This window comes from Lepidochelys kempii, chromosome 1 (genome assembly GCF_965140265.1).
Source record: "Lepidochelys kempii isolate rLepKem1 chromosome 1, rLepKem1.hap2, whole genome shotgun sequence".
NCBI lineage: Eukaryota > Metazoa > Chordata > Testudines > Cheloniidae > Lepidochelys > Lepidochelys kempii.
The window spans coordinates 307,640,837-307,663,472 of record NC_133256.1 but is presented as its reverse complement, the minus strand read 5'-3'; the positions used below and the strand labels follow the sequence as shown (position 1 = coordinate 307,663,472).

General features: G+C 40.6%; 1 protein-coding gene across 3 annotated transcripts in view; it reads right to left on the bottom strand.

The window, feature by feature from the left end:
* The window catches only part of CPED1 (cadherin like and PC-esterase domain containing 1), a 217,317-nt gene that overhangs the window by 103,401 nt on the left and 91,280 nt on the right, over window positions 1-22,636 (bottom strand). For all 3 annotated transcript variants that reach the window (XM_073328194.1, XM_073328195.1, XM_073328196.1), the window contains 8 exons: window positions 21,938-22,105; window positions 19,511-19,615; window positions 16,672-16,841; window positions 13,981-14,040; window positions 11,092-11,159; window positions 10,669-10,713; window positions 8,155-8,341; window positions 6,555-6,723 (listed from right to left, as the gene is read on the bottom strand). In XM_073328194.1, the coding sequence (XP_073184295.1) occupies window positions 6,555-6,723; window positions 8,155-8,341; window positions 10,669-10,713; window positions 11,092-11,159; window positions 13,981-14,040; window positions 16,672-16,841; window positions 19,511-19,615; window positions 21,938-22,105 (972 nt within the window). The remainder of the gene's footprint in view (window positions 1-6,554; window positions 6,724-8,154; window positions 8,342-10,668; window positions 10,714-11,091; window positions 11,160-13,980; window positions 14,041-16,671; window positions 16,842-19,510; window positions 19,616-21,937; window positions 22,106-22,636) is intronic.

Below are 22,636 nucleotides of genomic sequence, written 5' to 3'. Positions count from 1 at the left end.
CCCCCTAGTGGCTGGTGGGAGAGACCTGGTCCCATCCACTGCTCTGGGTCTCAACCAAGGGACCCTGTAAGTATAGCAGCCTTGTGCTGCATCCCTTTAGTAATTGCTGCTCTGTTTCTCCCTGGGCCACTTCCCTGTAACCCATATTAGTTGACTCGCAGTAGCCAGACAGAAGCTCCTTCCTTGCTCCCCCAGTCCCTGTCAGTCACCTGCTTTGGCCCATACAGCAAGCCAGGAGCACCTCTTATTCCCCCAATCCCTCCTAGCAGACTGATCTCACTCTGGCTAGCCCTGCAACTCCCTTTATATGGCCTGCTGGGCCCTGATTGGCTCTTTTATTGGCTGCTTCCCCTGCAGCCACTCTAGACCACTTGGAGGACCTCTCTACTGCTCCTTTCCTGGGACAGGTGTGGCAGGGGCCTCCAGGCCTAGTCCATCCCGTCACAGAAACATTTTGTTTTGGGTTGAATAAAACATTTCATTCAACCTGAAGTTGTGTGTGTGTTGGGGCGGGGTGTAGTTCTGGTTGGTTGGTTGGTTTTACTTAACCAAACATTCAAAAGTTTTCATTTTGGGCTGACCACAAACAATTTTTTTAAATTTCAATTTTTAATTTTTTTTTAACTTCATTTTCAGAAATCTGAAATGAATGAAATGAAAAAACCAGTTGCTTACACAGGTCTAATTATAACTAATTTTTGTGACATTACACTATTCCTATTGGGTGCTTCTAAGAGATACCAGAAATACCTTATATTTACAATCAATTATAGTTATACCTTCTTGTTTTTGAAACCTTTCAAATACAGGGTACACAGTTTGCACACTAAGTAATCATTTGACCAATCCGAAAATATTTAGGCTGTTTTGTTTGAAGTCGCCTGAGGGATGCAGTCCAGTAGGCATGCTCAGAGCACACCTACGGGATTGAGCCCTGCACATGACTTAGGCAATCAGCCACCTATCCTCCTTGGCTTGTGCACTGTTCTGGGGCTTAGGTGAGAGAGAGTTCTCTGGACACCTAGAGCGAGACAGCAGCACATGTGCCCAAAGGCAGAAACTTAAGAGTCTAGGAAACATTGCACTGTAAAAAGTATATGGTGTGTGACTTTAGGTGCCTACACTGTTCTGTGGGAGTTCTGTGCACTCCAGTGGTGCCGAAATTGTGTCTTCGGTGTCCAAAATCAGGGACTTAGGCACCTAACTCCCTTTATGCGTCCAGATCTTAGACTATGTCTACACTGCAGCTAGGGGTACGAACAGCAGCTTGTTTAGACATATCCACGTTAGCTGTAATCAAGCTCATTCACTAAAAGTAGCCACGAGAATATGCCCATATGGGCCTCAGCGCGGCTTCACAATCCTGCCAGGGCCTCCTGGGTGTGTACCTGTTTGTGCAGACTCTACCACCTGGAAAGATTTCACTGGTCCTGCTGCTGTTCCCCATTATAAATAGAGGAAATCTCTCTCATACCAGTAAAAACTTTCAGATTAGTAGAAACTTACTTAATGGAACCACTGTACAATACTAATTCTTTATGGTATTATTATGTTTCACAGAAATGCAGAGACAAGGATAACGATACACTGTAACTAGCAAATAGTGTATTGGCTATCCATTGCTCACAGCACAAAACAAAAAAAGAATAGCTAATGCTATTAGTGAAATGAATGGGCACAAAAAATATTAACATGAGACAGTAGGATACTGTAGGTATCAATCTTCAGGGTGTCACAGAGAAGCTTTTAACCTATGCATGTCACCAATTACTGTCCAGGACTCTAGATAAACCCGTATTAAAAATGAAAGAGGTAATTAACATTAAAAACATTTACTCTAATACATAAATAAATCGCTATGTGTTTTAAAGATAATGCACAACATAATAAATGGAGGGATACACTGGTTATTTCCATACATTAGTCCTGACCATTATGACAGTGCACAACTAACGTTGGGCTCTGCCGTATTGGAGGTTATAGTGGTATCCCTGTCTCATGGAAACAACCTATTGTAACAACTTCCTTTTTTTGTGCCTACATAGAGATTACAAGGCCACTAGGAATATAGCAATGGTGCCACTGCAACCAAATTCAAATACTATGAATGTTGTCGACAATAAAATGAAATTACAAACAAAAACAAACCAACAAGCTTTTACAGGCAATGTAGCGTTGCAGAAGAGCAGAATGCAAATAAAAGGGATGCAAAGCCTATTAATGCGCTGCAGTGACTCCACAGTTTATCCCCTACTAATTTGGTTTTAATGAGGACATTATGGCTGCTATCAATAAGGAGAAAGGACAATAATTTGGTACTCCGAGGGAATGTGAGGCTTGGAACCACACACTTCTTAACTGAATAGCCTTGAACTTAATCCAGGATTACTCAGATGCATGAGAATTGTTAGAAGACTGGAAACAACATCTCTAGCTCTGTCTTTGTATTGTAACCTTCATCATGGTATCAGCTTGCAGTGAAACCTGAATATCCTAACAGGATTAAACATAAAAGAAAGTTTTTAAAAAAGTCTCTGGATTAGAATTCTAACGGAAGCCTACTGTGAGAAAGATCACACCACTGTCATTGACCTTTCTCTTCCTAGGCATGATCCCAGTTGTGCATAGTCAAGTATCCAAAGGAGAATCCATCAGTTCATGGTGTATTTATCCTTTTGCTTCTGGAACAGGTGGTTACTAAGAGAACAAGCATGGAAGCCACTGAACAGTGACTATAACAAATGCTGCCTGTGTGTGTAATGTACTCCAATACAGCAAGTGTAATGTAACTACAGTATTTGGAGAACTTAAAATATGTTTCCTATCAATAAATCACCATAAACAAAAGACAGTGTTTGCCCTAGCAAATATGAATGAAGCAAAAAAGAAATGCAACATCTTGGCATTTTTACCGTGCCATTTTAACCTCCACTTCTAAACCTTAATTGCTTTGGGTTTTTAAAAATTTAATAAGATAGTTTCTGAAATGTTTGCCTTCAACATACCTCAAAAGAAATGCTACTTTAAAATCACATGCTGCATCTTCACAATCCCCATTAGATACCTCAAAAATGCTTTTCATCTCATATTTACTTTTAGCTATTAAAGACCTCCGTAGCTCCGAACAATTACGTAATAAATTTAATTAGGAAAAAGCTTTTCACATATGAGCATACAAATGCAGTTCAAGCAAAAGGAACTTATACAGCACTTTTCATTTTAAGCATTCCAGATCTCTCAACAGTGCTTTAAAGATATGGCATGAGGGCACATACATACTAAAATAAAACATTAACAACAGTGTAAACTGTAATGTGGGAGAACATACAATAGCACAAATTCCTACTCCTGGAACCAAATATATGCTCATGATTGGGTGATGGATGATTGGCTTTTCTCATCTTCACAGCCAATTCTGGTTTCTAAGTAGCATAATAATATACCCCTCCCACTGCTGCGCTCCTGTTTTACTCCGATTCACTACTGACATCGGGCCGGTCACTGGGCCACCTTCAAATGCTGTGTGGGCGTAGATCTCATGAAGCAGCTCTTAATCCTCTCCTGACTGTAATTTGCTACCTACCCTTATCAGTTATAAAAGTACATCACTGCCTAATTCAGGCAAGTAGGATTTATGAAAATTGGCATTACTATACATCAAGAAAACTGATAGGCCCACTTACACACCTTTTATATCACTTGTGTATCTAAATTTATTTCAAGACTACATACCTTTTTTTAGTTACTGAAAGAGTAACTATTGCCAAAACCTTTCCATAATCATATTTTTCAACATGCCAAAACTTAATGAGGAAAAGAAGACCCAGTTGGAATCAATCTTTTTAGTAAAGATTAAGAAAATAACACGTCTCCAAAAAAGAACATTAAAAACAATCCCTAATTGTAGAATAGACCACCTACAAAGAAAGAGGCCTCATCAGGCAATATAAAGAAAAAGGTTATTTATATTCTGCAGTCAATTGCTCATTCCTATAGCATCATTGGACTACCTGAAAACTATACAAAAGCTCCAACAATAAATGAATTGAAAATGCGTGGAACACTGGCCAGCATAATTCAGCTTTGTGGGAACAGTGCCTGGATTTCATGATGCAGGTACATGATATAAAAAGCAGTGGTTCCCAATCTTTTTGGCATCACGCCCCCTTGTTTAATTTTCGAGAAACCCTTCATGCCCCGTCACCTCTCCTTTACCATCATCCAACCCCCCCCCCGGATCCTTGTCCTCTGACCACTCCCTCCTGGGACACCCCTGCCCCAACTGCCCCCCCCCCCGGGACCCCACTCCCTATCCAACCATTCCTGCTCCTTGTCCCTGACCGCCCCCTCCTCGGACTCTACCCCTATACAACTCCCCCTGCTCCTTGTCCCCTGACCACCCCCCCGGGACCCCACCCCCTATCCAGCCCCCCCCGGCTTCCTGTCTCCTGACTGCCCTGACCCTTATCCACACCCCCACCCCCTGACAGGCCCCACCGGGACTCCCACACCTATCCAATGCTCCAGCTCCCTGCCTCCTGACCGCCCCCCCCAGAACCTCCGCCCCATCCAACCACTCCCTGTCCCCTGACTGCCCCCCCCCCCGGACCTCCTGCCTCTTATCCAACTCCTCCTCCCCCCATTCCCTGCCCCCTTACCAGGCTGCTCAGAGCGGCAGAACTGGCTTATTGGAAAGCCTGGGATACAGGCGGGCGCAAACTGCATTGTGGCTGCAGGGGAGGGTGGACAGGAGGGGAGGGGCCGGGGGCTAGCCTCCCCGGCCGGGATCTCAAGGGCTGGGCAGCCTTGTGCCCCTCTTAGAATTTCTTCATGCCTCCCCTGGGGGAGCGTCCCCCAGTTTGGGAACCAATGATATAAAGTAATAGATTAGATTAGACATGTATATGTTAAGATCAGTGAAGATTTGGTTATTATATCTCTGAACATGCCAGGCTGAACTCTGGTTCCATATCAGAGACTCTCCTCTGGGACTAGATTTGATTTCAGTCTGAGAACAAAATTATCCCCTTCAACCTGTAGTGTGGGTTTATAGGATATTTTGCATTGGTTACATATAATCGGAGAAGAGAATTTTGCCACACATTTGTATTGATTATTTTGTTTTTAAGGACCCTATGGACTGCGTTAGTTACTGCCAACTACACACTTTCAGAACTGACAACCTCTCCTTGCTGCGGTTGCAAGACTTACTGCTTATTTCTTCACAATACCTTTTTTTTTAAAAATTACCCCCTTTTCTGTCCCAAAGTCTAAAACGTGTGTCAGCTCCCACTTTGATTACTCTAACTTCCTCTGTAATATGTTGAGAAAAACTGGAGGAAAAGAATCAGGTTTTAAGAGGGGGATATATTGGTGTAAGTCAAGAAGTTTTGTGACATACAGAGAAATGGCAGAGTCGGAGCACACAATGCTGAGTTTAATAGAGCCCTATTGCTTATAATCCTGCCTGCTTGCGATAATATAATTTAGCGCTAATGAAATACTCGCTCTAGATTCCCTGTAAGACCTCCCCACTCTTCAATCTATTCAAAACCCCACAAATGAATTTATCTTCCTTGCCTATTGTCAATTCCCTCTTGGAATCTCTCCACTGATTTCCCCTTCCCCACCATATCAAATTTTAACTTCTAGTGCTCAGCCTTCAAAGACCTGCACAAAGCTATCCTGGCCTACATCTCAGATCTCATATCCTATCACGTTCTCCTTTACCACCTTTGCTCCACTAACAATGAAAGCCTCAATGTCCCTTTGTTTCATTTTCCTACTCCCATCTTTGTGTCTTCTTCTATGCTGACCTTCCGTATGAAATGTCCTTCCAACTGCAGTATGCCAGACCTTAAGCTTTTCTTCATTCAGATCTCTTCTAAAGGCTCAATGCTTCCATAAGGATCCATATATACATTATATATAATGTATTTGCATATACACACTTAAAAAAATCTAAACTTCATTCCTTCCTTTGGTCTGCCCCGTGTGTTTTCACTTTATATGTTTGTCTTCTAGACTATACGTTTTTCATTCATAAATCGTTTTGATATCTGTATCTTGACCAGAGCTGACCCCACTGTCAGCAATAAGCAAAGAATAAATGAATACATAATCACAATCATAACCATAATGATCAAAACATTGCAATCAACTGCACAGATGATCATAGCAACAGAAACTCTACTACATCTGCTTTACTGTTCTGATAACTCTGATGCTTCTTACAAAGAAAGATACAATACTGTGGTGAGTAGGATTTCAGTTGACCAAGGTCATGGCAACTTAGCTTGGAGTTTTCCAATGCATACAAAATACGAAAGGTACTGATGTATAATTTACATTTATAGCCAAAAACCTTTGTAATCCCCCTATTTTATACAATATGGATTGAGAATTCCCAAAGAGTTAGGGGGCCTCATTCTAATCTAAACAGGTTCCATGCTGACTTCAGTTCAGTTACTTCTGATTTACACCAGTGTAAGTGAGATCATAATCAAGCCATATACATATATAAAGTGTATATTCAAAGAAAAAACAAACAGTACCTGCACAAAACCACACACCATATAGTCCTCAAACAAAGGCAGACTTGGGCGGTCTTCTCGATAGACAGTGATTTTATAGCTGCTCACAACCTCGGGGTCGGATTGCGCATGATCTGTTACTAGAATAGTGATTTTATTAATTCCCAGGCCAAGGGGGTAGTTAGCAACACTGCAAGGGAAAACAACAACAGAAAGTGATAGGCCCAATGTTAAATCAGTCAAGATTTGAACAGCACTTTCCACTGCAATTTAAATGGACCTCAGCTTTTAAGGTTTCTATTAGTAATGTTTATTTCAACAGTTTAATATGAATAATAGTGTAAAGTCTAGCTTGCAAAGGCATTTTTTTAAAAAATCTAGCAATAAAGCAAAAATGTGCCAGAAACAATCTAAAAATGTGATGTTATTTTAGCTTTCAACTTAGATAGGAGAGAGCTTCAGAGTTGGCAAGTCAGTCAGACAACAATGACAAGAAAATTGTGAATGATGCAACTAGGGACAATAGTTTCTGGCAGTTTCAAATCAGTGATGAAGTGAGGAGGGAGACAAATGAGATTGAAAATTTTAGCTAGCCCTTCAAATTGTGCACTTTCTGAGCATTATGGATTCCCAAATAAACCATTCAACATGATAGACAAGAGCAGTGCTGGAGAGGTTTTTGCTCTGCAGTGAACTGAGAATGGCTGGAACTAACAGAATTTGAACTTTCAATGCTTTTACTTCTTAATAAATATTTATATAATGACTTTTGTTTAGAAGACTCTCGAAGTATTTTGCAAACTCTCATTATATAGCATACACGTCTATTTGCATATCAATCACTCCATGCATGCAACTCTGGGGTGTATTGTGGCAGCCAGCCTACATCAAAAATTTTATGTGACACGGTTTTGTGTTAGCTTTTTTTTTTTTAAGAATAAGTCAAGAATAACTTCTCTAATAGAAACCACAGGAAGAGTATTAGATTAATAATAGAAGATACTGGCGAGGACACCAGGACAAACCCCCATAGTTTTGCAGAAAGGACCATAAGACCCTCAATGATCACAACTGGTCAGGTCCTCTGTTTTATACATCACCAAAGACTGCACCTCCAACGGATCCCTTACACCATGGTGGAATGCTGGTCCTATAATGACTAAGACAGAAGGGCTCTACCAAGTGAATCATGGTTCTAGCAGCTCCTGGGTTCATCTTGAAAATCTTCTGTTCAGTTACTGATGAGACCCAGTGCTGCTTAGCTTATATACAGCTCTGTATAATTTGGGCCCTGAATATTTTACCAACAACCGTGCTCGTCTTCTGTACTCAGACCATTGGTGGTGTGAGTAGTTTTATGTAGAAGCTGGAGGGAGATTCTAACAGTTTGGGGGGGTTGTTAACTGGAGTTTAATTGTAATGATTGTAATGGGTACATTTTTAATACATTGATAAATAAATACAAATCTAAAGGACTAAATGTCTGGGCATTCAAATCTCCTTTTGTAATCTTAATTCCTAATTCCTAGTTCTCTTGGAAATGCAGAGGTGGCTGCCATCCTTTCTGTTTCTCCAATATTAGGAATCAGCTCTGTGCTTACAGGATCATTTCCCCCCATACCTTGGTCCCTTCCTCTCATCAAGGTGCACCTGGCACTGACAGTTAGAGGGTTCTGCTCCAATCTTCACTGTCACCACATCAAATGGGACTTCAGTGTAGTACTCTTTGATCTTTGGATTAAATTTAGGATTCAGGTCCAAAGGCGGGCAGGTGAAGATTTGCCTGATATGAGATAGGGTATCTTTATCTGTTCCAAGAAGGCATCAAAGAAAAAACTGTGACACATATGGACATTTTAAAATAACAAGTAACTGCTGGCAGGCTGTTAAATGATCAATGGTGAGATTCATTAACTCATAGCCAGGCTGAGTCTGTTGCTGCAAGGCATTAATGGATTTTGTATTGACACTTGGGGTAAATTTTCAGACCTGTGCAGGGCTTTTATCATTTTCTGCCCAATGACTTTAGTAGGAGTCACAAAACTAAAAGCTTGACTAAGGCACTGAAAATTTAAGGATTAAGGTCAAAAAATCCTGTCTCCAGTGGATTAATTGAAATGTACATGAGTTTAATGACAGAAATTCACAACCAACTTAGGTATGTACCAGCCTGTGTGAAGGGCTTATGTATATGTGTAGTTGCCAGGAAAAAATCAATCTGTTGGAAACACCCTTACTGCTCATAAGAACTGATCACATGGGTGACATCTAGACTCATGGGATCATTTGTACATCAGGGTGAATAATTTATAAAGAATCCTCATTCAACAAACTGCACCTCTTTTTCTGTTTGTGGACAATCCATAAAAATCATGATTTTCTCAAACACACTCATTATTCTGTATTATCATTATCAAACAAAATGATTTCTGTGAATTATTATTTGCCTGTAGCTCGTCTGTGACAAGTTTCTTGCACCTATTTTAATCTGATCTGTTAGAATCAGATTGCTGGCATGTTTACACATTCAAAATTTGCTTTTTCTGAATATTCTCCAATATTCAATTATAACTGGCTGCTTCTGCAAACATTCCAGCCAGTAAACTCTTTCCCTCAAATAGCTGAGTGAATCTGGAAGCTTAGTATGTGGCTTAAGAGGGCTTAAATATTACACAGGGCCCTGTGTGGGGCCTGTCCACGAGAGTGAATTTAACTGGAGAGTAACACAAAAGGGCCAAGTTCAGTTCTCAGATACATTGTTGTAAATAGAGTTAATGCTGTTACTCCAGAGTTACACTGGTTTAACTGAGAGCAGAATTTGGGCCAAATTCCCCAGAGAACAGGTCATATTCAAAACATACAGCATAGAGGGTTGAGGGAAAGTAAGTGTTCAAAGGATATAAGAAGCACTCCTGAGTTCCCCAAGAGGCCATATGGCCTATGTAACGCACAGATCATTTCAGGATGTATGCTTATTCCCTAAGAAATCACTAATAGCCTTAAGAATTAAAGCAGCTGGAGGGAGGGGTACCTTTCAAAGAAAAATCTTATGAGAGGGGTGAAATCATAGTGTCAGTCAGCCAGGATAGGAATGTTCTTGGCCTGGAACTGACATCTTCCTGGCTGAGCGCCAAGCTTAGAGAGGAGCAGAGAGGAGATGAGGCCCATTGGGATGAAAATTCTTCACCCCTAAGCAGCAATTTGTCTCCCTCTCCCAGAATAACTCTCATAGACAATACAGCCTCAGTTAGACAGAGGGGAAAAGAGCACTGGACACTGAAAAGGTAGTAGTAATGTTCTAAGGTGTGGGATGCCCGGAGCTCATTTAGATGAGCTCATCATCCCCTGAGCAACACCCTAAGACTTTCTTTTGTTTTGGCCTGATACTCAGCTGACTGTACCCCTGAAGAAGCCAAATGTCCTTGCAGCTATATGTGCACTGTTCTGGGTCCCACATAATTTCACCTGGATATAGCAATAAAGAGGTCCGCCTGTACAATGATATATTTGTAGTTGAATGGAGTTCTGGGTGGCTAATGGTGGTGAGGGATATGAAGCAAGGGTAAATGCAGGTTGAAAGAAAAAAAACTATTGAGTGTGTCTCTAATTTTATATTTAAGTATTTCCTTCTACATCACAAAAGAACCACAAATATTGTATTCCTGAACAGATATTACTTGATCAGGAAGGGTTAAGCACTGAACTAATATCCTGTATGATAGTTGAGCACCCAAAAATTTAAAGTTTAAAAAACCACTTCATAAGAACAACTGTATGCAAAAGGAGAAACTATAACTGTCCTTGAAAAACTGTCTACATGACAGTCAGTGGTATAACCAGAAGAAAAACCATAAGGGCTTTGAGATCAATGAATGTCCAAACATTAATATTAGAATGTAAACATAACAATGGCTAACTTTGTGCTTGAGAGTTACTTTGCATAGCTGACTCATTATTGATGGATTCAGAAACATTCTGGCTACTTAATAAACCATGTTTCGTTTTTAAGGGCCTAAAGGCACTCCATTCCCTAAAGAAAGTTGCACAGACACTATAAAAAATGTGTTAAAGCAGTGCCACCTTTTGCATAAAGTTCACATGTTCTGTCAGTACAAAGATATAGATCTTGACTTACCATGACTACAATGCCTTTCTTTAGTCTCATTGGAAAAATGTAATTCTAAAGGGCAAACAGAAACAATTAACTGTGTCCTACTCTACACACTGCATGCAACCCCTATTTGCAGAACCCAAAGAAAACAACCCTCTCCCCCCAAACATAACTGAATTATACCAATAAAAGGGGACACTTGTATTTATTTCAGTTTGGGCCATATGCTGCCTGCTCTACTCCCACTGGAATCCATGGAACAACTTTCATGAGTTAGGGAGATAGAATTCAGCCTTTTATGTTTAGTAAATGAGCCACAACCGTCTAACTGGAAAGCACGAATGTAAGAAACACATCAGTTCATCTGAACCACAGACATTCCCAGATTTTTGGAACAAACAGGAAGAGCATGTGGTATATTACAAGTAAACCAGTCTGATGTCCTACCTTTCTGATTTTTCATTACGTTGAAAGGAGTTCTTTGTTTAACACCTTCTTTTTCTGGGAAAGAATTCCTATCAATGCAATAGTATAGACATTTCTAGATCAATGAGAGGAACAGAATCTATGGAAAACACTTTTTAAAAATTCCTGTCTCCCTTGGCGTGGGGCATGGTACTGTAGTTTTCTGAACAGAAAGATGCACCTCTTGCACTCACATTCCCAATACCAGCAATCTTACCTGAAATGAGCATGATGGAAAACTTACAGCCCGTAGTAAACAATTGCCCATAGCAAGAAAAGGAGAAAAGCAGAAATGCATCTCAAGAAAGTAGCTTAATAGGGAGGAAAACTGGAAGGGGAGGGGTATCCAAGAATAAAAGCTTTCGAATTGCTTGTACATTACTTTTTTACCCATTTTTAATATGCAGTTCGGGTTACAATTTGTACAAAAACAATTTCTTTAAGACAAGTAAAGACTTGAGTAACTGGTAACTGGTAACTGGTAACTGAATTTAGGTGAGTATGGATTTATACACTGGAATGAAGCAGACAGAAGTAATATTAGACTATGTACTTGCTAATCCAAAACCAAATTATATGCCTAAAGCTAGAATTCATACACATTCTTACTTTATCAAATGAAGACTAGCTATCTGCAACTACTCAGGAATAGGTTTCAGAGTAGCAGCCGTGTTAGTCTGTATCTGCAAAAAGAAAAGGAGGACTTGTGGCACCTTAGAGACTAACAGATTTATTTGAGCATAAGCTTTCGTGAGCTACAGCTCACTTCATCGGATGCATTCAGTGGAAAATACAGTGGGGAGATTTATATACGCAGAGAACATGAAACAATGGGTGTTGCCATACACATTGTAACGACAGTGATCAGATAAGGTGAGCTATTGCCAGCAAGAGAGCGGGGGGGGGGACTTTTGTAGTGATAATCAAGGTGGGCCATTTCCAGCAAGAACGTCTGAGGAACAGCCGGGGGGGGGGGGGGGGGAGGGAGAGGGAAGGAGAAAATAAACATGGGGAAATAGTTTTACTTTGTGTAATGACCCATCCACTCCCAGTCTTTATTCAAGCCTAAGTTAATTGTATCCAGTTTGCAAATTAATTTCAATTCAGCAGTCTCTCATTGGAGTCTGTTTTTGAAGTTTTTTTGTTGAAGAATTGCAACTTTTAGGTCTGTAATCGAGTGACCAGAGAGATTGAAGTGTTCTCGGACTGGTTTTTGAATGTTATAATTCTTGACGTCTGATTTGTGTCCATTTATTCTTTTACGTAGAGACTGTCTAGTTTGGCCAATGTACATGGCAAAGGGGCATTGCTGGCACATGATGGCATATATCACATTGGTAGATGTGCAGGTGAACGAGCCTCTGATAGTGTGGCTGATGTGATTAGGCCCTAGGATGGTGTCCCCTGAATAGATATGTGGACACAGCTGGCAACGGGCTTTGTTGCAAGGATAGGTTCCTGGGTTAGTGGTTCTGTTGTGTGGTTGCTGGTGAGTATTTGCTTCAGGTTGGGGGGGCTGTCTGTAAGCAAGGACTGGCCTGTCTCCCAAGATCTGTGAGAGTGATGGGTCGTCCTTCAGGATAGGTTGTAGGTCCTTGATGTTGCACTGGAGAGGTTTTAGTTGGGGGTTGAAGGTGATGGCTAGTGGTGTTCTGTTATTTTCTTTGTTGGGCCTGTCCTGTAGTAGGTAACTTCTGGGTACTCTTCTGGCTCTGTCAATCTGTTTCTTCACTTCAGCAGTTGTAAGAATGCTTGATAGAGATCTTGTAGGTGTTTGTCTCTGACTGAGGGGTTGAAGCAAATGACATTGTATCGTAGAGCTTGGCTGTAGACAATGGATCGTGTGGTGTGTGTGGATGAAAGCTGGAAGCATGTAGGTAGGCATAGCAGTCAGTAGGTTTCCCGTATAGGGTGGTGTTTATTTGACCATCGCTTATTAGCACCGTAGTGTCCAGGAAGGTCTTGTCAACTGCTGGAAATGGCCCACCTTGATTATCACTACAAAAGGTTCCCCTCCCACCCCACTCTCCTGCTGGTAATAGCTCACCTTACCTGATCACTCTCATTACAGTGTGTATGGTAACACCCATTGTTTCATGTTCTCTGCGTATATAAATCTCCCCACTGTATTTTCCACTGAATGCATCCGATGAAGTGAGCTGTAGCTCACGAAAGCTTATGCTCAAATAAATTTGTTAGTCTCTAAGGTGCCACAAGTCCTCCTTTTCTTTTTACTCGGGAATATGTCACCAACTCCAAATTTGTTAATTCAGCAGATTTCCTCTTACAATGAGTCAAATCCATTTTTGGACATGACTGGAGGCTGGCAAGGTAGATTTACAATAAGCTCTTCCCTACGCAAACCCTGTATAGACTGACAAAGAGAAATGACAGATGAAGAGATCCAAAGGGGCTCCTTTCAGGAGTCATATGTTTCCCCCCAAAACATTCCCTTTGAAGTCCTCTTGAAGAATTGCATTGCCAGAGAAGCCTATTGTTCATCAGTTTATGATTTTAAAAGACAGAAATCCACTTTCTATGTGTGTGTGTGGTGGGTGGGGCGAAGATAGCGAAATCTTACTTTGTGGCCAACCCCCACAAATGTTTTAATGAGACTTGTAGAAAGGACCATTAAAATGAATCATTGTCAGTCTTACATCAGAACACAAAGAATTCAGGATTATCCCACCGAGATAGGAAAAGTGGCAACTAATTTCCCTACTGCCAGAACTTAGCAGATCTGTGTCTGTGTGTTGGGCTTGTGCTCCCCAGAAACTGCCCTAAAGCTGTTCATGTTCACAAGCTCCTTCAGGGATGGTGTCCACGGATGTAATGATAGGCATTACAAGTTCACTATTTATTCATTCTCACCTAGGCTTTGACCATTTCATGGTAGTCCTAGATGAGTTTCTGGAACTTTTCTTGATTTTCCTGTGGAAGAAGTGCAGAGAATTCACTAACTTCACTGGGGATGTTAAAATTCCAAATAATCATGTAGATGGAAATGTGGGAAAGTAATGCTGACCAGTAAACTCCTTTGAGTAGGGTCTTCATTCTCTGATTTCATGAGCACCAAGATACAAAATCTAAATCAAGAGGAAATTTTTCAGGGAGCCTCCTTAACTGTCTATTTATACATCCATAAGGGGTAGCTGGTCATGCAGTTGCCAGTTTGTACATGAAACCACAGATCTTGCATATGCCGATAAGTGGGAACAATTAAGGAGCCCATTAAAAATTTGGCCCAAATCTATGAAAGTCAGGATAACAGTCCTTTTGAACGGTTTCAGAGGAACAGCCGTGTTAGTCTGTATTCGCAAAAAGAAAAGGAGTACTTGTGGCACCTTAGAGACTAACCAATTTATTTGAGCATGAGCTTTCGTGAGCTACAGCTCACTTCATCAGATGTTTACCGTGGAAACTGCAGCAGACTTTATATACACACAGAAATCATGAAACAATACCTCCTCCCACCCCACTGTCCTGCTGGTAATAGCTTATCTAAAGTGATCAACAGGTGGGCCATTTCCAGCACAAATCCAGGTTTTCTCACCCTCCACCCCCCCACACAAATTCACTCTCCTGCTGGTGCTAGCCCATCCAAAGTGACAACTCTTTACATAATCAAGTCGGGCTATTTCCTGCATAGATCAAGGTTTTCTCACATCCCCCCCACCCCCATACACACACAAACTCACTCTCCTGCTGGTAATAGCTCATCTAAACTGACAAAACTCATCAAGGCTATGAACCTCAGGAAAGCTTAAAGTTTAAACAAAATGCTTAAACAGGCTGCCTTGGGATAAAGCTTAACTCACGTCTTTTCAGTTTTCAAGCATTCATAGCCATTTACATAGTAGGTATGTCTACACTGCCAAAAAAGAAGTGTTTACACAATATCATTCAGAATTTGTGGAATGAAAGAAACAGAAACTGGACCTCTAACTATTTCACAATGTACACAATACATGCAAGTCACCTCCATTACCAGTAGGTGAGCTGTACACTTGCATTCAATGTCATTAGCAAGGAGAAAATGGGTATGGAAAATAAATATGAATTTCCTCAGCTTTAGAAGAAATACATAGAGTACCAAAATTATAATACCATTATTTTTGTTCTTTCCAGCCAAAAAACTTTGTTAAGATGATGTTAAAATGGAAACTACACATCATCAACTAAGGAAGGTGGTGGGAATCCATACAAGAATATTGTAGTTAGCAATGATCTAATAAAAAAAAAACCCACTAGGTCTGTCAATTAATCGGAGTTAACACCTGCGATTAACTGAAAGCAAAATTAATATGTTAATTTTTGATGCATTAATCACTTATCTGTGGGCGGGCAGGAGGCATTGGCCAGGGGTGGGGGAGCTGAAGAAGACCCAGCCCACAGCTTCCCAGGCGCGGGGTAGGGGGGAGGGCAAGAGCCCCACGCCCCAAACCGTGATAGTGGCTGGAGCCCTGAGCCTCAAGGGGGGCTGGAGCCCTGCACCTCATGCCCTGAGGGGGGTTGATGTCCCCATACCTCATGCAAGGCTGAAGCCCCGAGCAGAGCTGAAGCTCAGAGCTCCCAGCCCTGACCCTATATTGCAAAATACAGAAAACCCCCAAAACATTTAAATAATGGTATTTTAATATTGTTTAACAGTGCAATTAAAACTGCGATTAATCACAATTAATTTTTTAATCTCACAATTAATCGTGATTAATTTTTTTAGTCACTTGACAGCCCTAAAAGGACCCCAAATCTTTGATGAATTTTCTAACTGTGACGAACACCTCTATTTTTTTTTAATAAATCATAATTCACAAAACCTTGTGTATAAGTAACTTTTTTTTCAATTTTGGTTGAAAAAATGTCCCTTTTCCCACTGACAAACAATTGACTTACATTTTAAAGTCTTTTTCCACATGGGAAAGGCTGAAAACTTATTTTTATTTATTTATTTCAAGTGAAAGTTTAAGTCTACAGCAGTCACAATCATAATTTAAGCCCACTGCAGTCAACATGCCAGTCTGATACTATTATTTGAAATCTTAATAACGTTAAAAGTTAGAGTTGCATTTAAAATTAGATTTTCAGAGGAAGGTGTCTCAAGTGGGGCATCCAAAATCTGTGACAACCCAAAATCACTAGTCACCTCTGAAAATCTTGGCCCAAGTTTTTATCTCCTGCCTTCTTTCTTGTTTTGGCTTCAAAATTGGAGGCAAGGAGCAGGAGACCTTTTGAACTCTATTAAACATTCCTATTTTCAGGGTGTAGTAATTCAGAAAATTCACTTAAAATCTACTAGAAAAATTCTACCCCCTAACCCCCGCGATTTTGCCACCAATAATCCTGTGTGTTAGAAGGGGGAGAAAAGGATCCCAAACTGGATTTATTTGGAAATTCAGATCAACCTTAACAAAGGAATACCTCCCAACACACTATAATAAGAAACACTGAGCCAGTGCTTTGGCTGGCGTTAATTGGCATAGACCCTCTTAAGTCAAAAGCTCTACATTGGTTTCCACCAGCTGAGGATCTGGCCCTAGAAATATTATCTAATAGCCATCTTACCATTCTGAGAGATTTGGACGCGCCTCTTTATTCATGAACTGGAACTGCTCAAGTAAATTGGAAAGAAACCAATGTACTGTCAGGACTGACCCAAGCTTTCCCATCGGGTCTACCATGTGATAAACATCATGCAGCAAAGTTTGAATCTTGGGTGCAGAAGATGGGAAAAGCTGAAAGAGAGAAAGTTGATATGTGTCAGATTAGTAAAGGTAAAAACACTTTTTCATAGATTTTTCCTTTATATCTCTGACTAAATCACATGTCGGGGTCTGGTCCTGCAAACTGTTACAATAGGTTAGATGCATACTATATATGTAAAACATAACAAGGAAGCTAAGAAAAATTAGGAACAGATTACATGTGTTTAACAGAATATCCTATTAAGATACATTCCCAAAGTTATGCTGATTATCATGCCTTGCAAAACCATGCTTACTGGTCCCGAAGCGGAAGTCTTATCCCTCAGTCTTCTGTGTCTTGCTTATTTGACTCTCAAACTGAGATGAACTCTTCCCTGAACCAAAAGACCATACCATAGACCTTGCCATCACTAAGCAGAACTCCCTTTCTTTCATTACTGAATTTTCTCTTTGTTGCTACCAAATCATTTCCTATATGATCACTCACCTCCATCTGTCCCATGACCTTCCAGGACCTTCAATCCCTTACTGCCCGTGACTTCTCTGATGCTCTGTGTCCCAATACTTGCTGCTCTTCCTTCACCTCCACTGATCAGTTGTTAAGTCCATTAACACCACTCTCTCTATCCTTGACTCCTTTGTCCCTCTTTCCCCCCGTATAATTTACCCACCAATCCCCAGCCCTGTTGCTCATCCCACCTCTCTGGCAGAGATCCAGACATCAGGCAGACTTCCTAGACACAGATTTGTTCTCTTTTCCTCTTTTCTGCCTTCTTTTCTGCCACCTTCCTTGCAGCTCTGCCTCGCCCTTATTGAGTCCCAGGCATATAAACCCCAACATTTATTAATGGCCACTGACACCTTCCTAAAACCTTCCCCTCTCCTACATCCTCCACCCTCTATGCCCAGGATCTCACTGACTTCAGGAAGAAAACTGACAACATCTCTCATGACCTCCCTACTCCTTCCCCACTCTCCTTCTCCTCCTTTCCATCCCCAGCACACTTTTCTACTGTCACTAAAAGGTCTTGTACTTTTTCCAATCCCTCCACCTGCCCCACCTCTGCACCAGTGTCATTCCTTCCTCCATCTCACCCTTGACCTCTCACTGTCCTCTGGCTCCTGCTCCAAGTACCAGAATGGTTTGGTTCCTCAAGTCTCAAAAAACTGACCCCTGATACTATTACTTTTGCCAATTACCTCTCCAGCTCCCTCTCTCTTTACCTCTAAAATCATTGAATGACCCATTTACAACCATTCCCTCAATTTCCCCCCTCTAACTCTATTCTAGACCACTCTCTCCACCCCACCAAATACATACTCGACAGACATTTCCATTCATCTCTTCCTACCCAAATCTCAGCAGCTGTACTCCATGCTCATTCTTCTGGACCTCCCCACTGCCTTTAAAACTGTTGATCACTCCCTATTCCTTGACATTTTATCCCTCCTCGGCTTCCTTGGTACTATTCTCTCTTGGAAGTCTTCCTACCCATCTGATTGGTCCTTCAGAATCTTTCCTCCTTCCCCACACCCGCTTTGGGGGGATTCCCTCAGGATCTCTCAGTGGTACCCTCCTTTTTTCCCCATTACACATTAAGTGCATTATCTGCTCACACAGTTTCAGCTATGATGGCTATGCTGATGATTCCTAATCTATCTCCCTCCTTCCAATCCCTCATCTCATGCCTCATTCTACTTCTTTGACATTTCTTCTCAGGTTTTCTTCATTTCATCTCTCAACCACTCCTCTCCAGCCTTCCCAACACCCACATCGCCCCCACCTCTCCATATGGAATGTGGCCTCCAAAATGATTTTCTTACTATGTCATTCAGACCATGTCACCCACTCTTTAAATCTCTCCACTGACCCCCTCCAATCTTCTTCATTGCATTCAATTTAAACTTCCTGTCCTCACCTTTGAGGTCCTACATAACTCTACTGCCCACAGCTATCTGACCTCATATTTTAACACATCACCTCTTGCCTATTTCACCACTAATGCCAGCCTCAGGGCCACATTTGTTCATTTTTCTCGTAAGTGTCTTCAAGACTTCTATCAAGCCCTACACATTTCCTACCTAATTGATTCATCAAGCCCTTTCCTTCTCTCATTTGTATACCTCAGACCATTCACCTTTTCTGTGAGCTCCACAAGAAATGAGTCTGACATTTTCTCCTATCCTGTTATCCTCCTTGTTTTTATTTTAGGAAGAATTGGCAGAATCCACAAGACATACACATGACCAAACTGAGTATCCACATGATTTTACTGCTGTAAACTTCATTCTTTCCCATTCCATCCTCTCTCACTATTTGCTGCCCCCCTCTGCATCACACCATCACATCATATCTAAAGCATAGGCTCCAATATTGCAGTTACACATGTACTAAACTTTAGGCACGTGATAGCATCCTTCTTAAAAATTAAAAACTTGTGATGTACTACAATTCTGTTCTGTTGTGTCGTTATGAAATCAATCATGATTTTATGATGTCTTAAAGAAAAGTACCTGGATTCTGACCATTTTAGCATTTATTTAAATAAGAAATAAGAAAATAAATCCATAATGTTTTCAAAGATTTTAAAAGTAGAAACACTTTCTTCTTAAATAACTTACAGTTGAACTACTATGATATCACATCAAAGGAAATTGCACAATACCAAAAAAATACACAATAATAATGTTTACTTTACCAGCTCAAATTGTCCCATACTCTTCAGCTCTTTTATAAAATGAATCATTGAATTTATCTCTTCTAAAGACAGACATTGCTCATATTCCTTCTGGTAGTTTTCATCCTGCAAAAGAAAGGACAGGAGTAGCTGGTGCACACTAGGTGTACGTCTACACTGCAATTGGATGTGCGATTGCAGCTCGTATAGGCATACCCAAGCTAGCTTTGATACAGCTCGTGCAGCTAAAAGTAATAGTGAAGATGCAGTGGCACAAGCTTCAGTGCAGGATATACAAGTCCACCTGGAAACTTGGGTATGTGTCCCCGCCAGGATCATTGCCACCACGTCTTCGCTGCTATTTTGAGATGCTCTAGCTAGACTAAAGCTAGCATGGGTATGCCTATATGAGCTGCAATCACATGTCCAATTGCAGTGTAGACACACCCTGGGGATGAGAGAGCTATCAGCTTGCTTGAATCATAGGAGAATAACACTGCTGTCAATCCCAGGGAAGGTGTTTACGATCGTATTACTGAATTGATTGAAATACTGTTTCGACCAAAAAATGAGAGACAGTCACCATTGATATAGATCAATCTATATTCCATGCTACACATGCTCTGCATGTTACTGAAAAATGACTAGAACAACAAAAGGAAGTTAACAACATGTGTATAGACTTTACAGCCACTTTTGATCACAGCAGCACTGTGGATACTGCTACACCAGTAGGGTGAGACTGAGGACATAGTGTGGCGAGTGGAAGAACTGTACCACCATACATTTAGCTGTGTGAGGGTCAACAGCTGTCCAGTTGAGTCAGGAGTAGGCCAGGGATGAATGAATACTCTCGCCTATGTTATTTAATGTTCTAATAGATGATCTGATGACAAATTGATTGAGGCGAAAGTAGAAGGTGTGAAATTTAAAGATTGGTCTTTAGATGCTCTCGATTATGCAGATGATCTTGCCTCACTAGGAGAGACTACTGACCAACTACAACTGATGGCTGGAAGAGCGCTGAAAAACTGCAGAATCTATGGGATTTAAGATCAATGGTAATAAAACCAAAGCTATGTATGCCTCTTATAAAATGGAAACAAATGACCTGCTGACACTGCATGTAGATGGCACTGACACTGAATGGGTGAATAGTTTCATTTATCTGGGTAGTTGATTGACAGCAGAAAGTTCTATATCCGAAGTAACATGTCAGATCAATCTTGCATCAATGGTATTTCAGCATCTTTAAAGGCCTTTAGGTGGTGGGATGTCTATGTGACAACTAAGACAAGAGTGTCCAGTGCAGAAGTGATGAGAACTTTATATGGAGCAGAAACATGGCCATTAAGAACAATGGCCATGAGAGGAAAGAACAGTTTTCAGCATCAAAACTTATGGCATATTCTTAATATCTGTTGGTTAGGTTTGATTTTGGCACAAATAAGAAGATACTTAGACAATCCCAGCAAGTTGCAGTCTTGCACCAGTCGAGACCAAGACGACTGCAATGATGGGGTAATGACCAGTGTAGAGAGAAAGGTATGCTTTTGTAGGTTTAAAAAGCTACAGTCAAAGGAAGCTGAGCATGCAGCCAACCATGAATCAGGTTGAAAGATGCAATTTTGAGGAATTTAAAAAGTCTAAATCTTCCCATACTGACTCTTGCTGAAAGAAGCAGACTTGCAAGGGATCGTTCAACATGGTAGTCCACACTACACACCACAACTATATCATAGCCATGTGAATCTGCTGCTGCATACCCTAGGTGGAGATCAATTTGCTTTGGCTATATTTAGCTGGTACATAGTCCCTTGGGCACCATACCCAGCTGGTGAAAGTTAGAGCAGTCCCCTAGCTGCACTAACCTGAGTCAGGGCTGAGGCAAAGAATTGGGGAGACCAAACAAGCTCCCTGATAGCTCTTCCTTCTTCCAAGTCTGCTGTGTTCAATGTTAGTTTGGTGTAAGAGAGAATCTGGTGAGAGATAACTAGCACGAAGGGGTGTGTGAAGTATTTGCAAAGAAATATGATGTGCTGAAATGTGACCATTTTGCATTTTATAGATAATTTGAAATTAGTTCTGTATTCACAAACATTTCACAAACACTGCATACTCTGGTCCCATTATTAAGCTAAACTGGTTTTACTTGAAAACACACAGAATTTCACAATATTGCAGCTTTGAAAATATGAACTCTTGAGGGTTGGAAAATGAAGGAAAAAAAAAGAAAGAAAGAAAGAAAGAAAATTCCATGCAAGGTGTCATCATAATATGTTTTTCACAGTTTCATACAACTCTGCCTAGCCCCAAAAAGTTCTGATTGAACAAATATTTCATTTTGTAGTTTAGAAAAAAGCCCTCACAAAGAAAAGGTTATCATTTAGAATTAAATATTTTCAATTAATTTGTAATAAGAAAAATGTTTACGAAATCCACTCGTACCTTAATCACAGCTAATCTGTAAATGTTCTGTAAAGCCTCAAAGACACTGGAAGCTGAAGACTTATTAGACAAGAGAAACTTGAATGTATCCTCAAGCAGGAATTCTTTTACAGTTTGGTCCTCAAAATTCAAGTCATCATCAACTTGAAAGTCAAAGTGTTCGTGCACCTTGAAAAAAAATGAATTAACATACAGTTTTCATATCAAATCCAGTGTTCCCCGATATATCTAAGCTGGATTTATTTATTTATTCAAAGGAATCATAAAAGGTATGAATAAAAAAGGAATCAAATGCACACAGATGGTAAACAAATAAAGTAGTAGTATTTTATTTATGTATATTACTTCTGATACAATTATCAGAATTGTAACACGCAAATACTGACAGGTTTCAGAGTAGTAGCCATGTTAGTCTGTATCCGCAAAAAGAAAAGGAGGACTTGTGGCACCTTAGAGACTAACACATTTATTAGAGCATAAGCTTTCCTGAGCTACATCTGATGAAGTGAGCTGTAGCTCACGAAAGCTTATACTCTAATAAATGTGTTAGTCTCTAAGGTGCCACAAGTCCTCCTTTTCTTTTTACAGCAAATACAGTACTTCATTTTTTGTAACAATTACACATCATAGTGTTTGCTGACCTCTAGTGCACTGAGAAGAGCATAGCACTGTCATATAAAAATTAATTTTGCAGCCTAT